Here is a 10,383-nt window from a genome sequence, read left to right as displayed (position 1 = left end):
CCCCGGTCCGGGAAGATCCCACATGCCGCAAAGCGGCTGGGCCCGTGAGCCATGGCCGCTGAGCCTGCGCGTCCGGAGCCTGTGCTTCGCAACGGGAGAGGCCACAACAGAGGGAGGCCCACATACCACAAAAAAAAAAAACAAAAAAAAAAAACACTCAGAAGAGATTACAGAAAAAAAACATGTAAAGCACACTTTTTCAGAATCAATGATTTCCAGAGTTCCATCTTTGGAGTTGGCAGTATAACAAAGGTCCTGAAATAGTCGTATCATTCCTGAATACTTCAGCGTCCCTTCCCATTTTGTGAAATGAGTAACTCTTCTAAACGTTTCTGAAAGGCTCTAGTTTTTCAATTAGTGCAATCCTCCAACATACTGTTTATTTAATATCTATCTTGGTACAAGATAAAACTTTTAAATTATTTACCTAATATGCCTAAAAATGTTCTGATGATTTAAAAGAAAAAGAATCAAAACAAAAGCAAAATATTATGAACTGAACTTGAAATACCCTAAACAGAAATTTTGGTTTAGACAACATTCAAAGAAACATTCTCATCCACAAGTCAAAACAGTTACATGAATATTTTTTGAAAGGCTGAAAAACTGCTAAACACCACTGATTATATACTCTTATAGTAAATTTTATGAATTTATAAAATCTTACAATTTTATTTTCAGATGTTGGATTTTCATGGTATTTGATTTAGCTATAGGAAAACTCAGATAACTATGAACTAAAAAAACCTTTTATAATTGTAACAATGAAATTGAATACTCAAGAAATGTCAATACATTTAAGCTTAGTAAACATAAACATCTGAGTCATAAGATAAGATGAGGTTCTTTGAGACATCACAGCCTGGTTTGACAGTGGGAAGTGAAAGGTGGAGATTTTTCCTTATTTTTAACAGGCAAGTGTTGCCTCTGCTGCTCCTGTTCTCTGATCAAGCGAGATTATAACAGCACTCTACTTGAAAGTGGTTCCTAAAAGTGCTGTCAACTTTTCCCACTTTCTGATATTATCCTCTACCACTTTCTCTTCAATCCTTATATTCAATTAGGGCATCTCACCCAAAGCATGACTCTACCAGAGGAAAGTGGGCTGTGGTTCTATAAGAATATAGCTACCAACACCACATGAATATTTAGAGTTAAGGCTTAGCTACCAAATTGACATTCCAAACTTCATTGGCAGCTGATGAAATAACCATATCCCACTCTACCACACAGATTGAAATGAAGGCTGGAGAATGCAAGCCAATACACATTCCAGGCTGAGCACTGAATTTTCCCTTGTTTTATGAGTTTGAGCCTGTTCTGCTTAAAAGTAGCCAATTGAATTCTTTTTTTTCTTAAATCTAGGCCAAATTACCAAAGACACTCCCTCCTACACCCAAGAATGTGCACACAAAGGAATTTTTTGTTTGTTTGAACTTATTTTCAGTGTGATGTTTAAATAGCACAGATTCAAAGGTGCAAATATGAGAAGATTCCTTGCCTCAATAACTGGAGGATTTTGTTTTCTTCATGAACAAAGAAGCCTGGGTGTTCCTCTTTTAGAGCTAGCTTTATAAAACAAAGATAATGCAAGGAACAGGATCAAAGGGGAGGGGAAGGAGATATTGGGGACTCTCTTTCTGAGGTCTTGGGTGCCATCTTCGTTAACTTTTCTTCCCATGACTATGCCCCATGGTGTAAGGGAGAGATGCACTCTAGATCCTTGGTGCTCATAGAACAGCCTGAAGTTCCAGGGAGAAGAAGGAAAGGGACAAGGTCACCTTGTGCCTGCTGGCAGTTTGCTGAGACCACCTTCCAACTACCGGCCCCCAGCAGTCCCCTAAGATAGATGCAGGTCTGAATTCTCTGACACTAGGTGCATTTCCTATTGTACACCACAGTGTGTAGAGGTGTGTGCAGACACACAGGCACAAATTGAGAAGCCGGCTATGCAGTGGGTAGAGCACAGTTGGAAAGAGCCTCCAAGTCTGCCCTGTTTCCCTTCATCATTATCTTACTGGGGTTGCATATATGAAGAGCCTGGATGGAGTTCAAAATTGTCATGAAATTCTTCTATAAAGTCAATGCCTTAGGAAGCCATAGGTAAGATTAATACCCTTGTTGCCAGGATGACTTTAATTCCTCACAAGAGATCTGAGGGCAAGGCTGGTGTTTTGGTTAGCCCAGCCATCCCTTGGTTAGCATCTCCTTTCTTGTTCAGGTCACAAGATATTGTTGAGGTATATGTACCACCCCTGCATTGATTTATGGTATCATTCCATCCAAGAATGCCTAGGGATTTTATTGTGTTCTCTCAGGGAAATCTAACTTGCTCTCAGGTATGCAATGAACAATAAATTGCAACCACAAACCTTTTTTTGCACTTCAATAAGAGTACATGTCAGAGTTAGCTGTTTACATGTCTGTCCTGGTCAATCAATCAATTGAAAGCTGTGAAAAAGTAGAAACTGAACCTCAATTTCCTCTATACCTAACATAGGGACACTTCAAAATGTCTGTTAAGTAGACAAAGGATCCATGCTCTATCTTTTTGCTCCATTCTCACATCTCTTTGTGTATGCTTTCTCGCCTGGGTTTGGAGGGTAGAATCAGTTGGCATCCATCATTCTTGCTGGGACACCATATCCTCTCTGTGGATCACATGGGGAAACTTTGTGGCAGAGATGACTGTATAATGACAAAGTGGTGGTTTGTTAGGGTGTGTGTGTAAGATCATCTTGAGGCTTTAATTCAGCATTCCCATGTGTCTGCTGTATTTCCAAGTGTGTGTGTGACCCTGCACACACACAATATTGACCTCGGTTCTCCTTTCTGTCATGTATTATTCCTATTTGTCTTCTCTGATATTGTTTGCTTTGAACACCTGTATGAATGAAAGGGGAGTTTTCTAACACTATCACCAGTGTAGAAAGAGAACTGCTTTGTCATTAGAGGACTTGTGGCAAAGGCCGTATGACAAAGGTGGAAATGCCCTAGAGAGGATATGGATATCCACTGAATGCCTGGAACTTTAAGGTCTACTAAAACCTAGACAACTGATGATTCTATACAGCTATTATCACATGGTTTACTATAACCTTGGTATAAGCTGACAGTAGTGCAGTCCAGCTTTCCACTCTGTAAATTGCCAATGAGGTTGACAGAATAGGACCTTTTGGGTACAGGAAACCTATCCAGGCCACTTTAGGTAGGAGGAGAAAGGGTAATGTTGAGGTTCACCAAAGTAAGTTTGTCTAGAGAACAACTCCCACTGGAACTATGCTACTGGCTTTGGACTGTGATTTAATGAAATTCTACAGAATGACTATTCTTTTCCCTACTCAAAATATTTAATATACTGTATTTTTAGCATATTTCCTGCTCCAGAAGCAGTTCTGTGTGGTAACCTATTACAGAGGACAGGACTCCAGGCAAAAACTTGATTAGCAATATATGGCTCCAAGTATAACAGGTAAAGGCAGAAATGGTTGGTTTGGTTGGAATGGCTGAAACTGGTCAAATGTAGTAGGATGAAGATAATTACTTTCTCAATAAGAGAAACTAAGGCCTAATCCACTCTCATGCTTCCAAACACATCTTTTTAGACAGAACACCATCAGTATCACAATAAATAGTTTAGTTCCCATGATGGTCACATTTCATTTGTTCACCATAATTTTCATTGATATTTATTGGTTATCAAAATTATGTTGTTAGTCTGATGCAACCTAGCAAAAGTACTTTATAAATCTATATATTTTCTAAGATGTGACCAACTTGTGAATGTCCAGCTTTTGAATTATCATAATAGTCAAATACTGAGAAATAATTGAGAGACCTAGGCAATTTTTACAGTCATTCTTACAGTGATTTAAGAAGAGTGCAAATCAAGATGTAAAAGAAAGAAGTAAAAATTAAAATGATTTATAAAAAGAGAAGTCATACTTACTCCCTTACCTGAAACATTTAATGCTCAGGCTTCTTATTGAATTTAGTAGTGGTAAGATGTGTCTTTTTAAAGAAATAAGCAGTCTTCAGTGTTTTTATAGCATTGGTTACTACAGAAATTATACTTCTTTTACTTCTTGTCTTGAAGGGTGAACAAAACAAACAAACTGAAAATACTACAATGAATGGTAAATGATGAAAGATTTACAGTACAAAAAACAGTGTAAAAAGGAAGACAAGTTTAAATATTGTTGTGTAAGAAAGTGATGAAAATAATACAAGAATGAGAATAAGTAAAATGATAGGCTGGAACATCTGGGAAGGTAAATGCAAAGACAAAAAGAAGAATTCATTAATAATAATTTTTAAAATTTAAGTTTATATCAACTAATCTAAGCATTCATTCAACTTACGATAGAGAACCCTCCCTTATATATATTAACAAAGTCTGAAAACCTACTATTATGTACAGTACTTTCTCTCACTCTGATTTCTATCTCTTCACCCTGAGAGTATAACTGAAAAACCACATGCTCAAAGTATTCAAAAATCTGAAACCAGGAAATTAAAAACCAACTATGTGATATAATATATAGAGGAAAAAAATCTTTAACATTTTGAAATTCAACAAGTTTTATTATAAAAGTTTTGTTTTGTTTTTTTTAAATAGCAAAGCAAAGCAGCATGCAAGATAAATAAGCGATAGGGTTGCAATTTTTCTAGTTGTGACTAACAGGCAGTTAATCTAATATCATGCTTCTGTGTATAAACTGAGTTTTAAGTTTAACCCTCTTGCGTGTCTTAAAAGCCATGCATGCTGTTGTTCTTCCGTGGGTTCTCCAATGGATAGAAGATACCAGCCTTGCTAGAGGAGTAGCACTGCCTGTTTGTTCTATAAACTCTCTTCCGTGCTTAACCCTGACAAAATGCATCAGTCTTTGGCCACCATACCTGGCTAGAGCAGATCAGTCCAACTCATCGGGTGTGCCTCTACAATTAGGATGAAGGAAAAATGCTGGTTTTCCCTGTTCGGTAATAGTTATTACTATTTCTCTGAATTAGTGTTGCCTTAAAGCTAAGGTATAACACTCCTTCCCCAGTCCTGAGATTCTCCGTTATAGAGCCGACAGTGATTTTCTCTAGAAATAAAGATCATGTTACTTCGACATGTGGTAGGTACATCAGTGGCTCCTATTTGCTCCTCTTGGTAGGGATCCGGACACAATATCATCTCTCTTTACCTCTGGTTTCTACATTCTTTCCAGGAGTTATGCATCAATCCTGATCATTTAGTGATCTGAACATATTTTAAGCTTAATATGAATCTCGGCTCGAAAACCACGGATCAGCAATTGAAGATTTCTATTCGGAATCTTCTTGCAGCTCAATCTATTAGAATCAGTAGAGTAATATTGAAAATGTCGACCTTCATTAATAATATATTTTAGAAATCCTTTCATCTTTACACAAAAACTGGCGGTGGGGGGGTGGAGAGAGGGGGAGGAGGATAAATTACCCTTTTAAGCAAAACAGAGGGAGAATAGTTCCTAAGTGATTGGATTACGAAAACCTCAGGCCTGAAGGACAGTGTGAAAGAACAAGTGCGCCATGGGGCTTCCAAGCCCAGAGAAGCTCTGAGCTGGGACTTCCCTAAAGCGGGGTTTGGAGGTCGGTGCGCGGAGTCGCCCCTCCAGGGACCGCGGCTCCGCGGACCAGCCTCGCCATCGCCGTGGCTCGCAATAGGCAGAACTGTACCTGACTCACGGATATGGGCTCCTCGGCGCCGGCGTCGTCCGCGGACTTGGGCACCTCGAGGCGGTCGATGAAGGTCTGCAGCTCCTTGCGGAAGGCCTTCATCTGCGCGTTGATGCGGTAGAGCAGCTCGTGCTCGCGGATGCGGCTGCCATCGTCCTCCTCGTCCAGCAGTCCGAACAGGTCCCCGTTGGCCACGTAGATGCGCGCCTCGGTGATGATGGTGCTGGTGTCAGCGATGAGCCGGTCGATGGTCTTGCCCAGGCGCTCGGCCTCCGAGCGGATGTCCTTCATCTGCTGCCGGTCAGAGAAGCTCTTGGGCCAGGGCCCGGGCGCGGGGTAGAAGGAGCGGGTGGGGGTGAGGCAGCGGATGTTGCGCACCTCCTCCGAGTCGCTCTCGCCGCCGATGGGCCCTTCGCGCTTGCGGTGCGGCGGCCGCGAGTCGTCATCGCTCTCCTTCTTGCCCGCATCGCTCTCGGCGTCGCTGTCGCGGGGGCTGCCGCGGATGCCCAGGTGCGAGGCCAGGTCGTAGCGCTGCATGTTGGACATAAGCACGCGGTTCTCGTACTGCAGCTGCATGACCTTGCCGCTGAGCTCGTTGATCTGCAGGCGAGCCGCCTTCAGCTCCTCCTGCAGGGCCTCGGTCTTGGCGCTGTCGTGGTGCCGCGCGCTCTCGTGGCCGCCCGACTTGTACTTGTACCTGTTGAGCTCCGCCGTGATGCGCTTGTTCTGTTCCTCCAGGTCGGCCACGTTCCTCCGCAGTAGCTCCGTCTCGTCTTCCACCAGCTGCAGGTGCTGCCGCAGCTCCGACAGGGATTCGCTCTGCTCCCGCAGGAGGGGGTTGGCCGAGCCGTTAAAGTCGTCGCCCTTCAGGTCATCCAGTTCCGCCTTCAGGCCTCTGTTCTCCACCTCCAGTTCGACGATTTTTCTGCCCAGGATGTTGGCTTCTTCCTCCACCAGCCTCAGGCGCAGCTTGAGCTCAGCCTCTCTGGTGCTGGGAGGCCCCCCGGCTTCTCCTTTAGGCAAAGGACTGTCCAGATCCCCATAAAAGGATCTGTACTTCTGGAGCTCGTGTTCGAATCTGTCCTTTTCTTTATCAATCTTGGCCATTTTCTTTCTCATCAAAGCAGCTTCTTCCTTCACGAACTGCAGCTGGCATTTCAGATCTTCATTGTCCTCCTCATTTGGGGAAAAAAAAGGGAAGCAGACAGGAGATCATTTTTAGGTAAATAAAACCACCGAAAAGGGACACCTGCAAAAATAACTCCTTTTTCTTGTAAATAAGATTTAATGAGACAGAGAGACAGAGAAGTAGATGCTGTACATTTTTTTCCAAATCATTTAAATTCTTTGGCAGAGAAAAGATTAGGACAATATTACATCCTGGAAACAAAAAAGAGAAGGGAATATAAAAAGAGAAAAACTGTGGTCATCACTAGTCAGAGAATTATACGTTCTCACTGCATACAACTGTTTGGCTGTCATTTTCAACAATGTTCATTTTGTTTATTTTGTTTTTTCTCATGGTTTGAGTTCCCCTGACTGTAGTAAATATGAAACCTCTTCCCTGGAAGGAGCATGTGCTTAATATGTACTCACTGCCATTTACTGAGCTCTGACTCTCAGCCAGATACTGTAAAGTTCTTCACATGTATGACCTAATTTAACGTGCAGAGTAAGCTTATGAGTAGGTATTAAAATTCCTGGTTTAAAGATGTTCAATAGCTTGTTCAAGGTTACATAGCTCATAAGTGGCAAAGGATAAAGATGAAATTGGAATTCGGTTCTGACACTAAAGCTTAGTTTGGCACATGATCACTCGGCCATACAGCAAGTAATCTGTCCTCCATCTTTATTCAAGGGAGAATTGTTTTTAAAGGGCTTTAAAGTAGGGAAAGTTGAACACTGGAATGGTCCATCCAAGAAGAAATTGGTAAGTGTTCCATCTAGATCACTTATAAAATTGGATTTATTTCCATCAGTCTGTAATGGATAGAACTAGTTCTGCCTGGTAAAAGGATGATGGAGTAGACCCTGTGGAAGTTCTTCTCACACATTCTTAGGAGAACCTTCAAACCCTAATCATTAACTAAATGGAAAACTACAAACAGAAAAATGGAAATCAACTCTTTCTCAGAGAGCTAATATAAAAACACATTATTATGTCCAAGGACATATTTCCCAAGGACAATTTCCCAAAACTCTCTTTTAAGTATGCACTTTGGTCATACCATGTAACTTCTGTGGACTTTGGTTTCCTCATTTTAAAAAATGGGAAGGAATAAAAATGCCTTTCTTTTCCAGCACTGAGTCAGCTGTGTTTGAGATGAATTCTGGTAAAAAAGTAGCAACCACTGATGGTGAAGGTGAGGAGAATAATGAGCTCCGGCCAGAGATGCTCAATAAATATGGCCCAGAGCTTTTGCGAGAGAAGAGATGGAGAGCAGGGCACTGGGCTCCTATGCTCCCATCCACTAATAAGAATTAGATGGTGGTGCAGTGGTTGAGAATCTGCCTGCCAATGCAGGGGACATGGGTTCGAGCCCTGGTCTGGGAAGATCCCACATGCCGCGGAGCAACTAGGCCGGTGGGCCATGGTCGCTGAGCCTGCGCGTCCGGAGGCTGTGCTCCGCAACAAGAGAGGCCGCGATAGTGAGAGGCCCGCGCACCGCGATGAAGAGTGGCCCCCGCTTGCTGCAACTAGAGAAAGCCCTCGCACAGAAACGAAGACCCAACACAGTCATAAATAAATAAATAAATAAAATTAAAAAAAAAAAAAAAAGAGTTAGATGGGGGCTCCTATGCTCCCATCCACTAATAAGAATTAGTATGAGAGTTGCTGAGTGTGCAGAGCCTGAATATCACATTCCTTATATCATTATATCCTCACATCAGCCCCACGAGGAAGATGATATACTACTATGTCTACTTTGCAGATAAGGCAGCTACATGGTAGAGTGCAAATTAATGTGACAGAGCACATCTGTATTCAGACTGATTCCAAAAATCATATTTTTTCCACTGCACAGGTTGTGTGAAAAGATGCATGAGAGGAAAAATGTAGGGCAATGAGGTAAAATAACAAAATCAGATGTGCTGGCTTGTATGCTTCCCTTTAGAAGGGGTTTAGAAGAAAAGAGAGACGCACAGAGAACTGAGAGAACTCCAGGAGCATAGTGAGAAAGAAGGATAAGAATATATGTCACAGCAAGATTCGATGTGAGAATCCGTTTCACAAGCAAAGAAAGAAGCTGCCCTGCAAGAGACTATGTGTTCGGGCCCCTGAACGAATTCTGTGAGGATGAAACCAAGGACGTATTACAATGTCTAATATCACATCAGCAGAAGAGTCAAAGATAACCCCAGTGTTTTGCGCTTGGGTGTCTTGATGGACTGTGTTGCCAATAATAGGGACAGAGACTGAACAAAGAGGATCAAGTTTTATGGGAAGAATATGGATTTAAGTACATTAAAATGCTGCCTTTGAGGTGTGTCGGTGGAGGGATACCCAGTGGAAACATCTATCAACAGACATGTGGAATCTCAGGCCCAAGAGTACAGCGCTGGACCTAGAGGACAGCTCAGGCCTAGAGGGGAGGACATGAGGATGAGATGCATACAGGTGATGGTTGAAGCTATTGCAATGGCTTCAGAGGCAGTCAAAGAGGAGAAAAAAAGAAAGGGAGACTGAGAAGAAATGATTAAAAGTTGGAGCAGGGAGCAGGAGAGTCAAAGGTCATTAAAGCCAGAATTAGAAATAATGTTTGAATAGAAAGTTGACCAACAATATGCATATCAAGTATGCTTTTATCTAGACTAGGCTCTGTTGGGAAGTAAGAGCAGGTGAGATTGGGAAGCTAGCTGGGCTGCATGTTCTATCAAAGTCCTTGATTGCAAGGCAAGGCCTTTATTTGCTAGTAAGAAAAAAAAAAGTTATAATACTGCACTTTGAATCTAACCAAAACAGCAATGGATGTGATATAAATCACAGACTGGAACAGAATAACACTTCACTGGACTATGTAAAGCAAATATAAAAGAGGAGGATATTTGATTTGTGTACATGTAAGCTCTCCTGCCCAAAGGGATGAAAACATGAAAAGTATTTTAAGAGTTGGACATATATTGCTTGTAACAAAGTCATGATGAAGGAAGGAGAATGATGGGCATGATGATTATTTTATTTATTTTAAGACAAGTCTTTTCAAGATACCAAGTATGGTAGTTTCTGCAATGACAAAGGTTTAAGAATCCTGTATGCCAATGTGCCCTGCATCCTCATCCTATAACCTAACTATTGTAGGCTCCGTTTGGAACTGGGCAGGGAAATCCCATATATAAATGTGAAATCATTAAAATCAGAGATTGTATGGAAAGTGCCTGGTTGAAATGTAACTGATCAGAAACGCTTGCTCCTGTTTTTCACAGTGAATGCCAGTCAAGAAACATTACAATGCTTTGAGATGTGAAGCAAGCTCTTATTTTTGTGTATGTTAAAGACTCAGTCTTAAGAAGATACAGATGACATAAGAGGAAGGGAAACATAAAGATGATGGGGGGCTTCCCTGGTGGCGCAGTGGTTGAGAGTCCGCCTGCCGATGCAGGGCACACGGGTTCGTGCCCCGGTCCGGGAAGATCCCACATGCCACGGAGCGGCTGGGCCCGTGAGCCATGGCCGCTGAG

General features: G+C 42.1%; 1 protein-coding gene across 1 annotated transcript in view; it reads right to left on the bottom strand.

The window, feature by feature from the left end:
• The window catches only part of MTCL3 (MTCL family member 3), a 58,735-nt gene that overhangs the window by 10,305 nt on the left and 38,047 nt on the right, over nt 1-10,383 (bottom strand). Inside the window, exons 6-7 of the mRNA XM_055087514.1 lie at nt 5,704-6,879; nt 3,958-4,263 (exon numbers count right to left, since the gene is read on the bottom strand). Coding sequence (XP_054943489.1) covers nt 4,153-4,263; nt 5,704-6,879 — 1,287 coding nt within the window. The 3' untranslated portion in view covers nt 3,958-4,152. The remainder of the gene's footprint in view (nt 1-3,957; nt 4,264-5,703; nt 6,880-10,383) is intronic.

The sequence above is a fragment of the Physeter macrocephalus genome, chromosome 10 (genome assembly GCF_002837175.3).
Source record: "Physeter macrocephalus isolate SW-GA chromosome 10, ASM283717v5, whole genome shotgun sequence".
NCBI classification, from domain to species: Eukaryota; Metazoa; Chordata; class Mammalia; order Artiodactyla; family Physeteridae; genus Physeter; species Physeter macrocephalus.
The sequence above is the reverse complement of the archived record's forward strand: the minus strand, read 5'-3'. Positions and strand labels throughout refer to the sequence as shown.